This window comes from Ictalurus punctatus, chromosome 25, assembly GCF_001660625.3.
Source record: "Ictalurus punctatus breed USDA103 chromosome 25, Coco_2.0, whole genome shotgun sequence".
NCBI classification, from domain to species: domain Eukaryota; kingdom Metazoa; phylum Chordata; class Actinopteri; order Siluriformes; family Ictaluridae; genus Ictalurus; species Ictalurus punctatus.
This window is the reverse complement of record NC_030440.2, coordinates 134,896-152,500: the sequence shown is the minus strand read 5'-3', so window position 1 is coordinate 152,500 and position 17,605 is coordinate 134,896. Positions and strand designations below refer to the sequence as shown.

The window sequence follows — 17,605 nt, the reverse complement described above, 5'->3', positions numbered from 1 at the left end:
ATTGCTTGGAGTGCTGCCTACAGGAGGTCCCTACTCACTCCATCATTTATGGCCATTATCTCATTAATGGTCTGGAACAACTGTGCCACCATGTTAGAGATAAAACCCACGTTAATCAGTCTCATATGCCTTTTATGTTAGGGATGAGAAAATACAGATTTGCGTTTAGAGCTTTATAATAGAGCTTTTAAAATAGGCCATGTGTCTGTTCTAAAGTCAAACATGGCAAGAATTTTCAAAAACTACAAGTATCATCACCTGTCAATGCTCACTCCTATGAAGGTCCAAAAAAGAATTAGCAAGAAATTGCTTAACACCAGCTCAGATCATGATATCTCCACAGCAGCAGAGGACCCTCTGTCGAATCTCCATTGTTATCAAATGATTCGGGTGCCATTCTGTATTTTTAGCATCATGACATATAATGAGGAACTTTTATAGTTACTGAAAGAAAGAATCCACTCCTTTCAAAGGAAATTATTAGATTCCTGGCAATCTGGAATGTGAGGTAGTAGAACTGACCTGATTTTATTTTTCATCATCAGTTATCAAGACGAGATGACGGACCCAGTATGTGATGCGGGTGATGCACCGCTGGAGGACTTGCTGAGCTCAGTGTGACACTTCACTTCCTTTGTTCATTTGATGTTTTAAGTTCAACACATCTGTCAATAATGTAAAATTCCAAACATATCCAAAGGTCCTTCATAGTGAAAATTATTTAATCTGTATTTTACATAAGGCTTTTTCTGGAAATCAAGGGGAAAAATGCTTTTGGTTAAATGCAAACTGTAGTTGTGCCTGAAGTCCTGTGCCCTGAAGTCAGCCAGTCATTTGTGTTACTGATGATAAATTAGTGTGGCTTCCACCAAGGAACTGAAGAACATGAGCAATAATAACTAAGGTTAACTAATGACAGCTACTGTATGTACATCCCTAAATGCATTATAAAAACTGAGGAACTTATACAGTGGGGTCAAAAAGTGAAAATGTGGGATTTTTTAATAAACTGGAAATAAACAGAAGGTTTTCAAATGTTTAAATATTCCAAACAAACAAAGTAAATATTCAATATGTTTAATATGAACTATTCCTAGCTAACTATTTGTGAGAATGTGTGAATGTGCAAATGTGCGATATTGAATGTGTTAACTGCTATGTACAAAAGGTCAGATTTTCCTCATGTCTAAGACAACGCTCTGATGGATTTGATCTAATGTGAGGTTAAAAAAAAAAAAAAAGAAAGAAAAAAAATAAGGTTTTGTACAAACTTGTGGATTTCGTGCCAGCTCGAGTGTCATTAAAGCAAAAAGGGGGACGTACCAAGTACTAAAACTCTGAAATTCATGTAAATATTTCAAAGATTCTACTTTCCACTTAAGATATAATGATAATAATGCAAAATATAAGCATTTTCACTAGTGTATACTAGCCTGAGTACTAACAGGTAATGGGTCTCTAAATCTGTGATGAGGACGATTTAGCAAACATCAAAAAGTTATTAGGTTGTTTTAATTGTTCCGTTTTGTGGTTGTACACAGCTTATGCACATGTGCATCAAGTTTAGAAGTATATAAATAAATAAATAAATAAATCAGGGATCATTCACTAGTGCTATAGTCAAAACCATCACCAGAACTAAGATTAAGTCAAGACCCAGGGGGTTGAAGCCTACGAGTGAGCTTGGGGTTATGGGGGCCCCTGTGCTTGGTAATGTCCAAATGTAATGGAACAAAATGTCACCTTACCTTTTAGAACTTGTGCTGTCAGACTTTATTTGCACAGAAAATCCACACCACTAAAATCCACTCTCCAAACACCCCCCCCCCTTCGCTTTTTACTGTAATATTTTCCATTATCCAACATTAGCACAACTAGCTAATATCAAAAGCCCACATGTCTACACTGCACCTACAGTATGTTCCTCCCACTGTCAAAGCTAATAAACCCAAATCAAATATGACCAACGTACAACACAACGTACGTCAAATCAAATGTAAATATTTTATGGGGCCCTCTTTCACCCGGGTCCCCATGCTACAGCTCTGTGTAGCCCAAGCACAGCCACATCTGAAGAAATTACTAAAAAGAAAGACAAGTCCGGCTGACAAACCCCACTGTTCTTAAAATCTCATCCATTACACTTTTAGATTAGCTAGGAATTTTAACTTTGACTTTCAAAAATGACACCTGGTCTGTTTTGAAATGTAGTGTGTAAAAAAAAGTCTAAAGGGAAAGATTTGGGAAAGTTCCCATCTCTGCTGTGTAACGCTCACTGTGTAAACTGGCATGTCTTGCTATGCCTCAGTCAAATAAATGCTGCTTACCTGATCGCGTTCATCCTGGTAAATTTTCTTTACAATCTTTTTGCCAGTATCAGATTTATTTTTAAAATTTTTTTAAAAAAATTTAAGTAGTCAACAATATCGGTTAACTACACCATGCTCCACACCACGAATTACATCATTTCCTAGTAGGCGTAATTCAGCTTGGCACAGCAAGTCAAACTGCAATCGAGCTGGTCATAATGTGAGAAGAGTTCTTACTCTGGAGATACCCATAAGGTGAGCTTTATTACTGATTGCTTGTCTCGTACTGAAATCATAACGCATAGTATATTTAACAATTTGACTTGTCTTTTGTCAGATGTTTTGTTGGAAGCATATAAGGATGCATTTTGGATGGATAGTGCTTATGACTATGGTGAATAATGGTATGTTTCATTACTTTATCAATGATAAGCCATTCTTTTTCTAATCCTGAAGCAAAGTAAAACATTTAGTGCTATTGTCTTGACTTGAGACAGATTATATATATATATTTCTTGTGTGCATGGTCATCTAAAAATCGATATTTATTATATTTATAATCTGCAATGATATTAATATCCATTCAGATGTCTTTTGAATCAGTAAGTGCATAATTTGAATATTCTCATGAAGATATGATATGTATAATATGGCAATTAGGAGTCCAGGCCTGGACATACCATTACAACACAGACACCAGCATGGAGTGGGAAATAGCACGCCAGTGGTGCAGGCAGCATTACACCGACATGGTAGCCATCCAGAACAAGCAAGAGGTCATCTACCTGAACCAGATGTTGCCCTTGCATCGCTCCTACTACTGGATTGGCCTTAGGAAAATGGCTGGCCAGTGGACATGGGTGGGTACCATGAAGCCCCTGGCACCCGAGGCAGCCAGCTGGGCAACAGGAGAACCCAATAACCAGGGAACTAGTGAAGACTGCGTGGAGATCTACATCAAGAGGTCCAAGGACCCAGGCATGTGGAATGATGACAATTGCAGCAAAAAGAAAGCAGCACTCTGTTACACAGGTAGCATTTACATTTAGTCATTTAGAAGGCACTATTATCCAGGGTGACAAAAAGTAAGCACAGTTTTCCTGACCGGAAATAACCGGAAAGACACAGCAATACAAAGTACTTACTGATGATTTCACGTAATGACTCATGTCTTAAAGCCTACAGTGTTGCTGAGTTCGGGTGCTTCATTTTCATTTGGCCAAACCCATTCATGATTAAAAGACACAAATGTCTAGGACAAAGCAAAACAATCGACTTGAATGATCAATGAAATACAATGATAGAGATTTGACCACGTATTGTTAAAGTGTGTGTTTGTGCGTAGCATCGTGTTTTGAGAGGTCGTGCAGTGAGCATGCCGAGTGTGTGGAGAACATTGGAAACTACACGTGCGAGTGTAATCCAGGGTTCACAGGACCACGCTGTAATGAAGGTACTGTAGATGGTCCAAAACCTCAAGCTTGTGTTTAAGTACATGCGCTATAGTTTCTTTCTCTCTTTGCAGCTGTAGAGTGTGGCGCGGTCAAAACTCCAGAGCAGGGTTTTGTGCAGTGTAGCCATGTTTATGGAGACTTCCGTTTCAATTCATCCTGCCAGTTCCACTGTGCCCGTGGCTACATATTACAGGGTTCAAAACATCTACACTGCTTATCACTGGGGAAGTGGGATCATGATCCTCCCGAGTGCCAGGGTAGGGAATGGTATACTGTGTCACTACTTATAACTCATCTTCGTTGCATAGATGATTTGTTGCTGCTTCATAACTTATTTTTCCTTCCAATAATTATAGTTGTCGAATGTCCTCCAATTACAACTTCAAACAGTGGATGGAATATGACATGCAACCATCCTCGGCACACAAACAGCTACAACTCTACATGTGTGTTCAGATGTGACGAGGGTTTTGAGCTGAGAGGTTCACACACAACCCGGTGCGATCACACTGGACAGTGGACACACAACACCCCAACCTGCACAGGTACTTATTCACCTCAATATATATATATATATATATATATATATATATGTTGGCATATTAATTCAAATGTATGCGGGTATTTGTTATATTCATAAAAGTCAGTAGTTCAGCTTCTCTGGCACACTCAAAGTGACATGTTTATTCCATTTTGTTTTTTAAATGTCTGTGTATTATTGCAGTGACTCCAGCAGGAAGTTAAACCCCTCCCTTCCTTTTTTTGTGAAATAGTTTTAAAGTCATTGCACAACATGACCCTTTTTTTTTTTTTTTTTTTTTTTTTTTTTTTTTTTTTTACAGTTTTAAATAAAACAAATGCAACATGTGGAATGATGTTTTGGTAGATCTGAACCATTTTTGCAAGGAAGAGTAGAAAAGAATTGCCAAATGAAGATGTGCTAAGTTGTTAAACTCACTACTTACTCATGTAAACGTAGTTTAACTAACTATTAGTTAAGGGGTGTGTATACTTGTGTAAGCAGGATATTACATATTTTTCTAAAATATTTCTGTTTGTTTTTCACCTGAATTGTGGTGGTTGATATAATATATAAAATGTGGAAAAACATGTCTGACATGATGACAAAGAAATTTCTTCTTCTTTTTTTTTTTTTACATGACAAAAAAACACCAACTTTAACAGGGGTGTGTAGACTTTTTATATCCATTGTGAATGATATGATCACTGAGGACAGTATGCTTTTGCTTTGCTCTTTGTTCTCCCTGTCCTGCGGTGGGTTCCTCTCCCAGTCCAAAGACATGCATGATAGGCACATTGCCATGTCCAAAAGTGGACGTGTGTGTGATTGTGCCCTGCAATGGATTGGCACCCAGTCCAGGGTGTACCCTTCCTCACGCCCCATGCTCCCTGGTATAGACTCCGGGTTCCCCGCAGCCCTGTAGGATACGCGTTATAGAAAATAGACAGATATATCTAGGTGATTCACAACATTGCATTAAAATGTGATGAAATACTTTTAGTACAACTAAGGATTTCGTTTCACGTCTTCACTGAGAGAACTGTTATGCAACACCTTGCATTGTAAGCACTGTAAGCACTGTAAGCACTGTTTTCACAAGGTAGTTGGAGAACCCTGCTGTCCTAACCTCAGCTAGCTGACTACTATACTATACTATAGTCTCATTGTGTCTACTATTTACAATTAGCTTGGAGGACTAGAGCTGCAGGAAACCTTAAGCAGCTGATATCTCATTTGTAGTTACAGCTGTGATAAGTATTTCACGTTTGTAATCCATTTTACATTTAGGCTGCTGTTGGTTGTTTTATTCCAGCTGTGACCTGTGAGCCACTTGTGATGCCGGAGAAGGGTCACATGACCTGTACTGATCCACTGGGAAAGTTCTCCTTCCGTTCATCTTGTGCTGTGACCTGTGAGGAAGGATACATGCTGAGAGGAGAGAACACACTCACCTGCATCAAGACCGGCAACTGGTCAGCAGAAACTCCAACATGTGAAGGTACGGTGCTAATAAATGTAGTCCATGATTACAGTTCAAATTTAATACTGCTCACTGTATTATGGAATGACGGTATGTGTGTTAGCATTATAGTGTATTTTTGTGCTTATGTTGAAGTTGTAAGGTGCAGCGCTCTCAATTCTGCTCCTCATGGCTCCACGCATTGTACGGACCCGTTGGAGAAATTCGCTTATAGCTCCATTTGTCGGTTCGAGTGTGACATCGGGTTTCTGCTGATGGGTTCAAACTACACCTACTGTAACGCACAGGGAAATTGGACCCACTGCCTTCCAGTGTGTCAAGGTAAACTAACATTGTGCTGACTGTTAGCATTGTGCTCTAAAGATTTCAGTTTCACAGATTATTGCCCATTAGGACTATATGAAAAATTTATATAACGATACACAGTATATATATATATATATATATATATATATTTATATATATATATTTTTATTCTTGTTTTAATACACTGTATGTGTGTGTGGATCCACAGTGGTACAGTGTTCTCCTCTGTCTGCTCACTCCAGTGATGTGAGAATGAACTGCACTCATCCCCTCTCCACCAACAGCTACAACTCCACATGTGTGTTTAACTGCGATGAGGGCTTTAAGCTCATAGGTTCCTATAAAACTCAGTGTGATCACACTGGACAGTGGACAGCCAAGTCCCCCACTTGCAAAGGTACAAATTCCAGTGCTGCGATTTATAGTAACTCATTTGCTCTATATAGAATATCTTCCTTCTAGAACTGTCTGGTAAAAGATCGTTTAAATTTGGCACATTGATTGGAGAGGGTCTAAGGAACATTCTGACCAAATTTGGGCAAAGTGCTGCCAATGTTCTAGCGCCACCACTGGGTCAAATTTTGGCTTTTTTATAGCAACTCATTTGCTCTATATAGAATATCTTCCTGTCAGGCTCCGGATTCCAGGTGCTGCAGTCCTTCCAGCATTTTAAAATCACACATCAGAAATGAAGTCTCTTTCTTGACTCAACAATCCCTTAGTACAAGTCACATGTCAATTAGTACAATTAATCAGATTTCTCAACATTCAGTTCCACAATAAAATGTTTCTGATCATCAATATTTCCAACAAACAAGAAATATATCTGGAGGTTAAAATATTCGCTCAAACATAAGGAATTTTGTTAAAATCTTTGCAACGAGGTTAATGTAACTACAATTTAGCTTTTGCAAAACTCAGACTAATTTACTTACCAAACAACAAAAACAACAGAATAAATGTGAATGAAGTGAATTCACATGTTCCTTCACAGCATCAGCGCTAATATTATAGTAAGCTGTGCATTACACCACATTCTGTACCACACCTCAATACTATATAATGATGCCTATTCCAGCTGTGACCTGTGAGCCACTTGTGAGGCCTGAGAAGGGTCACATGACCTGTACTGAGCCACTGGGGAAGTTCTCCTTCCGTTCATCTTGCGCTGTGACCTGTGAGGAAGGATACACGCTGAGAGGAGAGAGCACACTCACCTGCATCAAGACCGGCAACTGGTCAGCAGAAACTCCAACATGTGAAGGTACGGTTTTTCCCCAGGAGGTGAGATGCACTGAAGGCAAACTAGCAGTGGCACTTTAGAGGAGTTTAACTGAATCTTGTACTTAGGCAAATGTAATTCACTAGAGATAATAGCTTGTTGAGAAGCTCAAACACAACCCAGTATGATCACACTGGACAGTGGACACAACACCCTGACCTGCACAGAGACTGATTCATATGTTTATTTACTGGTGGAGTAAAATATATGCAGCACACTTTTATTATAATATAGCTTCACTGGCCCAGTTAAATGGCATGTTTATACTGAAATGTCTTTGTCTTATCATTGTAACTCCAGCAGGAAGTCAAAGCCCCTCCCTTTCATTTTTGTGAAACAGTTTTATGTTATTGTGTAACATGACCCTATTTACTTCATGCTTTGTGCACCTTTGTAAATGCAGGAACTGAGAAATTTCTGTTTCATTCTTAAGTCAATGATAATTCACTGAAAAGAGTAGGTTCTTTGGTGCACAGGAGTTTTGCTGTGACCCAGACAGACCTAACATACTGTTCTCTATAATATTCTGCTTATTATTATTATTATTATTATTATTATTATTATTATTATTAATAGGGGGCAAGCATTGAAGGTACGTAGGCACTCTATTGTTATTCTGTGTTTTCTTTTTCTTATTCATCTTATGGTTAAGGTGTCTATCGTAGCCCATAAAACCGTCTGATTGCGGAGGATTTAAGAAAAACACCACCATCAGGTCAAATTTGGGCCTAAATTGAAAGTAATTTTTTTTTTAAATTGTGTGTCCAAAATTTAAAAGCCAGGATTCTCTTGGTCGAGACAAGTTCAACGCAACCTATGACATCAATTTCCGCCTAATTATATTTTCCGCCAGCTTTAGAGTAAGCTGTGAATGTGCGACTCACCGAGCCTGGGTGCTTGGAGGTGGAGAAACGCAGAGCTTGGCTGGCTGTGTTGTCAGTCTCAGACATGAGTAGAACTTGGCTGTCTGTGTCAGCAGACTCAGGCGCGAGCAGAACTTGGTTGTTCGTGACGTTGGCTTCAGGCGTGAGCAGGACCTGGTTGGTCTTGATATCGGTTTCACGCATAAGGAAAACTTGGTTGGTCATATCAACAGACTCTGGCGTGAGCATAACTTGGTTGGTCGTGATGTCGGCTTCAGGCGTGAGGAGATCCTGGTTGGTCGTGACTTTGGTTACAGACTGGAACTTGGTGTGGGAGGTCACCTTGTTGACCTCAGACAGGAATGTGCCTTAGGAGATCATCTCGTCGACCTCGGACAGGAACTGGGCTTGAGAGGTTGCCTCTTCGATCTCGGACAGGAACTGGGCTTGAGAGGTCGCCTCTACGACCTTGGACAGGAACTTGACTTGAGAGGTCACCTCGTTGACTGCTAGCAGGAACCTGACTTTAAGCTGGAGCTCTGGAGCTGAGACAACTTTATGGGTCTCAGGCTGAAACTCGGGGGATGAGACCGCCTCATGCATCTCATGCTGGAGCTCTGCAGGTGAGACCACCTCGTGGATTTCAAGCTGTAGCTCTGGAGATGAGGTTGCCACGTTGTCCTTTGGCTGGAGCTTGGTGAGACCCCCTCATAGGTCTTGAGTTGGAGCTCTGGGACTGAGGTCCCTACGTTGGCCTATGGCTGGAACTTGGCAGGTAAGACCACCTCATAGGTCTCGAGCTGGAGCTCTGGAACCGAGGTCGCCACATTGGCCTCCGGCTGGGGCTTGGCAGGTGAGACCACCTCATGGGTCTCAGGTTTGAGGTCTGGAGATCAGGTCACCACATTGACCTCTGGCTGGAGCTCTGCGGGTGAGACCACCTTGAGGGTCTCAGGTTGGAGCCCTGAGACTGAGACTGCCTCGTGCGTCTCATGCTGGAGCTCTACAGGTGAGACCACCTCGTGGATCTCAAGCTGTAGCTCTGGAGATGAGGTCGCCATGTTGACCTCTGGCTGGAGTTTGGCAGGTGAAACCACCTTTTGGGTCTCAGGTTGGAGCACTGGAGATGAGCTCACCACGTTGACCTCCGGCTGGAGCTCGGCGGGTGTTCTCCTGTGTAGCCGTTTGTGAGTACGCCAGCTGCTCTTTAAACATCCCTGAGAGCAGAAATATGATCCATGTATCCCAAGTTTCCTTCATGTGGGACACTGTAACTGGGCCTCGGTCTTGCCGGTTGGCGTCACCTCCACCACTGCCCTGTCAGCCGGGACCTGAAGTTGAGCTGTGGAGGCTGCCCTGTCAATCCACTCATAATAGGTGTGGAATGGCAGGTCAGCCTTGTTCGTCACACTGACTGCCCTGAAAAGTTGATCCAGTTCTTTGCTCTGCCCTGATGCCCAAACTCCTTTAAGAATAGTTCCGCAAACTGAGTTACATTATTAGGGCACTGGACCTTGTACTGGCCTGATGCTCCGCCCAGTCACGGGCTGGGCCATAAAACTGGGACACATTGAACCCAAGCCACTGTCTCTTGTCCAGCTTGGGGTGCACTAGGCTAGAAAATTACATTTGGCTATGGAATAAGAACTGCCTCAGGTAGTGACACAATCCACAATTCTCCATCGGGAGGTCCATGGCAGTCCACTGGGGAAACTGGGCTGATAAGAAAGACCTCCCCATGTACACTGCCGTGATGCTCTCCTGCTGCATCCATGTTAAAGCGCAGTATTCTGTCACATACTTACGTAATGGAGTTAAGGACAGATGTAAATGCAGATAGGAGTTTTTATTAAAGGAGATATGGGCAGACAAATCCAAAGCGTGGTCTTATAAGATGCAAAAGGTCAGGCGATCTACAAACAGGCATAAATAGGGCGAGGCTACAATCAAAACGAGGAAACGAGAAACAAGGTCAATAACATGAACCATGAAAAGAGAACCTGGAAACGAGAAACAAAGAAACACTTGGCAATGAGATACAGAATACCCATACCTCCCCTTGCGAAAAGTGCACAGAGACACGAGGGATTTAAATGACAAACGTAATCATAGGTTAAACATGGGCAGCTGAAAACAATAATGTCACACACTCTGGAAACAACCAATGACAAAACAGGGGCGGAGTCAGAACACAACCATAACAAAAGCACTTGTTATTGCACTTATTTCGACTTATGACGGCTGTCATTTGCTGCTATTATAAAGCAACTGTTTAACACCAAACACAACAGCGCTTCATCTACACACATTCCCTGAGGGGAGGATAACAGTTGAGAGGCAGGAATTTGGCCAACAGTTGCTTTTATAATCAACCAATCGGTGTGTGAGAAGATCAAGATACTGATTGATTATGGACCTTACAGTAAATTGTCATCCATATCTCTAGCTCATATCTCTGTCTTGTACTTTAGGTATTTTTTAAATCAATTAGTGGTGTCTTCTTGATGGTTTAATTCAGCTAGCTATCTATATATTTAGCTAACATTATCATCACCATCTACCACTAAATCTTAGTTCTAGGCAAGAACTCACATTTAAAGTTATAGCTATTATCAGTTTGCTCAGTAAATTAGAAATGAATAGTCAGAAATGTAATCAAGGAATCATTTGTTATTGTGAAAAGTATTGGCTTTTTCTAATCTAGATCACCTAGTCTGTTAATAACAAACAAACATTGGTTGTTTTATTCCAGCTGTGACCTGTGAGCCACTTGTGAGGCCTGAGAAGGGTCACATGACCTGTACTGATCCACTGGGAAAGTTCTCCTTCCGTTCATCTTGCGCTGTGACCTGTGAGGAAGGATACACGCTGAGAGGAGAGAACACACTCACCTGCGTCAAGACCGGCAACTGGTCAGCAGAAACTCCAACATGTGAAGGTACGGTGCTAATAAATGTAGTCCATGATTACAGTTCAAATTGAATACTGCTCACTGTATTATGGAATGACGGTATGTGTGTTAGCATTATATTGTATTTTTGTGCTTATGTTGAAGTTGTAAGGTGCAGCGCTCTCAATTCTGCTCCTCATGGCTCCATGCATTGTACGGACCCGTTGGAAAAATTCGCTTATAGCTCCATTTGTCGGTTCGAGTGTGACATCGGGTTTCTGCTGATGGGTTCAAACTACACCTACTGTAACGCACAGGGAAATTGGACCCACAGCCTTCCAGTGTGTCAAGGTAAACTAACATTGTGCTGACTGTTAGCATTGTGCTCTAAAGATTTCAGTTTCACAGATTATTGCCCATTAGGACTATATGAAAAATGTATATGACGATACACAGTATATAAATATTTTTTAATCCCCAGAATTTTTTTTTTTTTACATTGCACGGCCTACTTTCAAGAGACCAAAGAGCCAGTTCAAGATTTCTCAGCTTCATTATTCTAGAATATAATAATGAATATAATATAATTAAATATAATATAATTTTGACCTAATTTGGAAGTACGTTTATGGTCATAACTGCTTTTTCTGGTTTTAATACACTGTATGTGTGTGTGGATCCACAGTGGTACAGTGTTCTCCTCTGTCTGCTCACTCCAGTGATGTGAGAATGAACTGTACTCATCCCCTCTCCACCAACAGCTACAACTCCACATGTGTGTTTAACTGCGATGAGGGCTTTAAGCTCATAGGTTCCTATAAAACTCAGTGTGATCACACTGGACAGTGGACAGCCAAGTCCCCCACTTGCAAAGGTACAAAGTCCAGTGCTGCGATTTATAGTAACTCATTTGCTCTATATAGAATATCTTCCTGTTAGGCAAAGTCAAAGCCCCTCCCTTTCATTTTTGTGAAATAGTTTTATGTTGTTATTGTGTAACATGACCCTATTTACTTCATGCTCTGTGCATCTGTACTGTATAAATGCAGGAACTGAGAAATTCTGCTTCGTTCTTAAGTAATCCACTGAAAACCGTAGGTTCTTGTCATTCACTTCACATGACCCTTTGGTGCATGTGAGTTTTGCTGTGACCCTGAGCCAACATGCTGTTCTCTATAATCTTCTTCTTTTTTTTTTTTTTTAAATCAAATTCTCCTTTCTTCTTCTTCTGCTTCCTCTTATTATTATTATTATTATTATTATTATTATTATTATTATTATTATTATTATTATTAGGGGGCCAAGCACCCAACGTGCATAGGCACGCTACTGTTATTCTACCTTTCTTATTATTATTATTATTCTGGCTAGGATGTCTATGGTAACCCATAGAACTGTCTGGTAAAAATCTTTTAAATTTGGCACATTGATTGGGGAGGGTCTAAGGAACAATCTGACAAAATTTGGGTAAAGTGCTGCCAATGCTCTGGTGCCACCATTGGGTTAAATTTTGGCCTGATTTGGAAGTACGTTTATGGTCATAATGTTTGAACCATGTGTCCAAAATTTAAAAGCCAGATATCCCTGGATTCCCTGGGTCAAGATGATTTCAACACCCTCTATGACATCAATTTCCACCTTAGATTTTCCTCTATCTTGGATTTTGTCAGAACTGTTTTGGCACGTTATCTTCAGAGTTAGCCTCACAAAAGTTATCAAAAGAATTTTGAATAATCCAAATGGTTTGCCTGTAATGGGCCAATGAATCTGATCACAAAGCCACCAAACAGGAAGGGAGGCTGTATCTCAGCAACAACGTTGCACACTGACTGAAAACTTGTAGGCATTCTCAGGACCATGACCTGAGGTGCAACAAATTTTCTGACAGTGCCACCTACTGGTCAAAAGTTACAATAAAATGTTAAAAATTCTTACACCTAACTGCCATTTCTGCTACTCCTCCGAATTTTGTCCAATCTTCACCAAATTTGACTCACATCATCTGTAGACCTGTTTGAATAAAAGTTATCAAAGGACTTTTGATATTCTAACCTGTTCTCCCTTAACGTGCTGGTAAACGCAAAAATCAGGATGCAAGTGTGTATCTCAGCATTGCATCTATGTATCATCATGAAACTTCATAGTTATCTTAAGGACTAGGCTCTGAATATACCCAAGAGAGTTTGTGACTGCACCATCTTCTGGTCAAGAACTGTAACAACTTATTTTTTTTTCCTTGTATCATTCAAAGAATTTGTGCTTAATTCAGTTCTTTTTTCTATAATTCCCTGAATTATGCTGAAGTGAACGCACACCAGCATCTGAAATTCAAGTGTACTTCCTGTCGACTGTCTTGCATTTTGTTAAAAACAGTTTTCACTTCTCCTCCTACAAATGTTGTCCAATCATCACAAATTTGACACACATGATCTTCAGAGTAAGTCTCACAAAAGTTATCAAGCTGCCACTACTGCTGCCCATTTGTTCATCTAGACCTTTTCTCCTACAGTCAAATAATTCCACCACTGTCTGTGGTCAAAACATAACCATCATGAGTGAAACTACAAATCCCTTTGTCTGAAGTCATGGCTCTGCTTTCCTGTGATTGCTTGGTCAACAATTGTAGCACATCTGTGAATGTGTGGATCACCGCGTCTGGGTACTTGGCCCCCGAAAGTGCTGCTTGCGGCTTTAATCTTAATATAATCTTATTATTTTTCGTCTTCCCCTTCTGGCTTGGGTGACTATAGCAACCCAAAGAACCGTCTGAGAACAATCTGACCAAATTTGGGCTAAGTGCTGCCAATGCTCTAGTGCCACCATCGGGTCATATTTGGACCTACTTTGGAAGTACTTTTTTGGTTAAAACATGTGTCCAAAATTTTAAAGCCAGGCATCCCTGGATTCCCATCAGATCATCAGAGTAAGCTTCATAAAAGTTATCAAAAGAATTCTGAATACTCCAAACAATTTGCCTATAATGCGCCAACAAATCGAACAGCAAAGCCACCAAACAGGAAGTGAGGATGTATCTCAGCAACAATTTTGCTCACTGACAGAAAATTTGATAGGCAACTTCAGGACCATGTATTAAACCATCATTATCAAAGCATTAATTAAGTATTACGATACTGATTGATTGTGGACCTTACAGTCCACAAGTGTCTACCATATCTCTAGCTCTTATCTCTTTCTTGTACTTTATGTGTTTTTTAATCAATTAGTGGTAAACTCAGTAAATTAGAAATGAATAGTCAGAAATGTAATCATTTGTTATTGTGAAAAGTATTTGCTTTTTCTAATCCAGATCACATAGTCTGTTAATAACAAACAAACATGGTTGTTTTACTCTAGCTGTGACCTGTGAGCCACTTGTGATGCCGGAGAAGGGTCACATGACCTGTACTGATCCACTGGGAAAGTTCTCCTTCCGTTCATCTTGTGCTGTGACCTGTGAGGAAGGATACACGCTGAGAGGAGAGAACACACTCACCTGCATCAAGACCGGCAACTGGTCAGCAGAAACTCCAACATGTGAAGGTACGGTGCTAATAAATGTAGTCCATGATTACAGTTCAAATTGAATACTGCTCACTGTATTATGGAATGACGGTATGTGTGTTAGCATTATATTGTATTTTTGTGCTTATGTTGAAGTTGTAAGGTGCAGCGCTCTCAATTCTGCTCCTCATGGCTCCATGCATTGTACGGACCCGTTGGAGAAATTCGCTTATAGCTCCATTTGTCGGTTCGAGTGTGACATCGGGTTTCTGCTGATGGGTTCAAACTACACCTACTGTAATGTACAGGGAAATTGGACCCACAGCCTTCCAGTGTGTCAAGGTAAACTAACATTGTGTTTAAAGAGGCATTAGGTAAGCTTAGCCATTTTACCGAAGATTAGCTCTAACTGTTAAGTAGTTCATTTGAATATTTTTTTTTAAACTCCTTGAACCCTGATCCCTCCCCCTTTCAAAAATCTTGCCCATATTTCCAAAGCTCTGCTCCCATGATCTTCAGCCATCTCTCCATCCATCAATTTACTACACAGGGGTTTGTGGGGAGCCTGGAGCCTATCCCAGGGAACTAGGGTTAGGGCACAATCACACAGAAACACACACTCACACATTCTGGACAATTTAGAGATGCCAATCAGCCATCAATACATGTCTTTAGACCCCGGGGAGGAAACTGGCATACCCAGAGGAAACCCCCGAAGCACGTGGAGAACATTCAAACTCCATGCACACATGGCGGAGGCGAGAATCGAACCCACAACCCCTGGAGGTGTGAAGCAAATGTGCTAACTACTGAAGTTACTGTTCCAAATGGATTTTCTCAGCCACATAATTCTTTTGTCCTGAGTTCATGGTTCAAACTATTATTATTTTTTCATCATGTTTTTTTTCAGGTTATTTGTACAAGTAAGAAATTGTCAAAAAAAAGTTATTAAATTGACTATTGCACCTTTAAGCACGTGTGTATAAAGGTGTGTGAAGGTGTAGGTTTATACTCGGACTGTATAAAAACGTTTTGTTGACAGTAACTTTGTGCCCGTGCTTCTCTGCAGCTCGACAGTGCCCTTTGCTGGCCAGTCCAGAAAAAGGCTGGATGAATTGCTCTCACCCTCACTTCCTCTTCAGTTATGGCTCACATTGTGGTTTTGGATGCGACATTGGCTATGTGCTCAGAGAGGAATCTAAGTTGGACTGCACGACAGCAGGAACCTGGAGTCAGGAGATACCTTCTTGTAAAGGTAAACGGTTATGTCCTTCTAAATATATATATATATATATATATATATATATATATATATATATATATATATATATATATATATATATACACATACACAAAATATATATATACAAATATAAATAAAAACTTATAAAAGGCAAAGGAAGGAATATCTGTAGTATTTCTCTCATCGATTTCTCTTTCTTTTTCTTTCATACTCACATGTTTGCACAGTGGTTCAGTGTGAATCCCTCTTGCGGGCACCTCTTTTGCAATCGGATTCTGTTTCTGTCCCCTTTATGAACTGCTCCCATCCCAGAGGCGACTTCAGCTTCGGCTCCCGGTGTGCGTTCAGCTGTCCGGAAGGCTACAGGCTGAACGGAACTACTGACCTGATGTGTACGTCTGGTGGATTTTGGACTGGTCTGCTGCCTACCTGCATCAGTAAGACTTTCTACAACGAACTATTCATCCTGTGTTGATTTGATCACTAATCATAATTAGGGCAAATACTAAAAACACTGAACGTGTGAAAAAATGCAGATAGATATAAATGATTTCATTATGTATTGTAGACTGACTCTAAATATTGAGAGTCAATCTTAAATATTAAATATTAAAAGATTGTGTGTGTGTGTGTGTGTGTGTGTGTGTGTTTCAGCGGAGGACATGCCATTAGGTCCTGCTTTTCTTATATATGGTGCAATAGGCGCAGCATCATCACTTGGCCTGCTGCTGATGGGGGGATTGGTCATGCTGTTGGTGCGGAAGTTCAGCAAGGGTAAGAGCTTTTCTTCCATATAACTGTATATATATGTCTCAGAAGAACAAACTGCTCATATGTCTGTGTATTTCTCTCTGCTCCAGATACGTTCACTCCGGATTACTCAGCCTGGGATGGAGCTCTAAATCCAGTATTTGAAGAAAATTAACAATTTTATGAAAAACATGCAATGCTTTATTATGTACTAGACCAAGACATAATAATTTCTGCAATGTTGATTGGATGAAACTTGTTAATCAGCGTGTTAACTGTCTTCCCGAGGATCTGCATAATGAATAAAGGAGTAATATTTTACTCAGAGGTTTTGATTTTGCGTGTATGTAATTTATGGCTAACAAGTGTGCATTAATCCCTACTAATATACATACTCATTAGCCAAAACATTATTATTATATGAGGGACAAAAAACAGGTATGATGTGTCTGTGTGTAATAGTAACTCACATTCAGCTCTGTGTGAGGGATGTCAGATTGGAATTGCCAGGAAATTTGTAGGCATAGGTCATAAACTAGCTCAGGTACATCTTTATAGGTTATCATGTTTCTTGAAATATGGAGGTTAATTAACAATTAGTCATATTACTGTAACACGCTAATTATGCGCTGAATCCTCTGTATTAACACAAAGATAATACGATAGTATAAAGAGCCATGTCTCCCTGCAGTTCTCGCCTGGTTTCCCACTGAATCTAAGCAGGGTTGAACCTGGCCAGAACTTGGATGGGAGATCAGCAGGGGGCGCTCACCCTGTGGACTGTGTGGGTCTTAATGCCCCAGTATAGTGACAGGGATATTAAACCGAGGTTCTTACTCTCTGTGGTCGTTAAAAATCCCAGGACACTTATGGTAAAGAGTGGGGGTATAACCCTGGTGTCCTGGCGTAATTCCCCCATTGAGCCTTCTCTATCATCCCCTAATAATCTCCATCTCTGTATTGGCTAGATCTCTCTCTCCTCTCCACTAAAAGCTGGTGTGTGG

The 17,605-nt window shown here is 40.5% G+C and overlaps 2 protein-coding genes across 6 annotated transcripts in view; both read left to right on the top strand.

The window, feature by feature from the left end:
• The window catches only part of LOC108258184 (P-selectin), a 6,534-nt gene extending 5,509 nt beyond the window's left edge, over nucleotides 1-1,025 (top strand). For both annotated transcript variants that reach the window (XM_017456659.3, XM_017456658.3), the window contains exon 10: nucleotides 546-1,025. In XM_017456659.3, the coding sequence (XP_017312148.1) occupies nucleotides 546-621 (76 nt within the window). In that variant the 3' untranslated portion in view covers nucleotides 622-1,025. The remainder of the gene's footprint in view (nucleotides 1-545) is intronic.
• Nucleotides 1,026-2,481: 1,456 nt separating this feature from the next.
• Nucleotides 2,482-16,928, top strand: selp (selectin P). 4 transcript variants are annotated; one of them, XM_017456652.3, is made up of 19 exons: nucleotides 2,482-2,564; nucleotides 2,647-2,713; nucleotides 2,970-3,341; nucleotides 3,655-3,762; nucleotides 3,835-4,020; nucleotides 4,120-4,308; nucleotides 5,599-5,784; nucleotides 5,902-6,087; nucleotides 6,281-6,469; nucleotides 7,151-7,336; nucleotides 10,970-11,155; nucleotides 11,273-11,458; nucleotides 11,793-11,981; nucleotides 14,462-14,647; nucleotides 14,765-14,950; nucleotides 15,678-15,863; nucleotides 16,079-16,288; nucleotides 16,506-16,625; nucleotides 16,712-16,928. In XM_017456652.3, the coding sequence occupies exons 2-19, from the start codon at nucleotides 2,647-2,649 to the stop codon at nucleotides 16,774-16,776; spliced, it is 3,183 nt and encodes a 1,060-aa protein (XP_017312141.1). In that variant the 5' UTR covers nucleotides 2,482-2,564; the 3' UTR covers nucleotides 16,777-16,928. The 4 variants fall into 4 exon arrangements, 3 of the variants coding, with proteins under 3 accessions (XP_017312141.1, XP_017312144.1, XP_017312145.1); XR_001810622.3 differs by lacking the exon at nucleotides 16,712-16,928 and having other exon boundaries at nucleotides 16,164-16,288; XM_017456655.3 differs by lacking the exons at nucleotides 5,902-6,087; nucleotides 6,281-6,469.
• The last annotated feature ends 677 nt before the right edge of the window (nucleotides 16,929-17,605 follow it).

Bases quoted from the DNA above. Each gene is read 5' to 3' on its own strand.
- selp (XM_017456652.3), top strand. From the start codon at position 2,647: ATGTTTTGTTGGAAGCATATAAGGATGCATTTTGGATGGATAGTGCTT. The intron at 2,714-2,969 runs GTATGTTTCATT...TATGGCAATTAG, and splicing joins TATGACTATGGTGAATAATG to GAGTCCAGGCCTGGACATAC. The intron at 3,763-3,834 runs GTACTGTAGATG...CTCTCTTTGCAG, and splicing joins AGGACCACGCTGTAATGAAG to CTGTAGAGTGTGGCGCGGTC.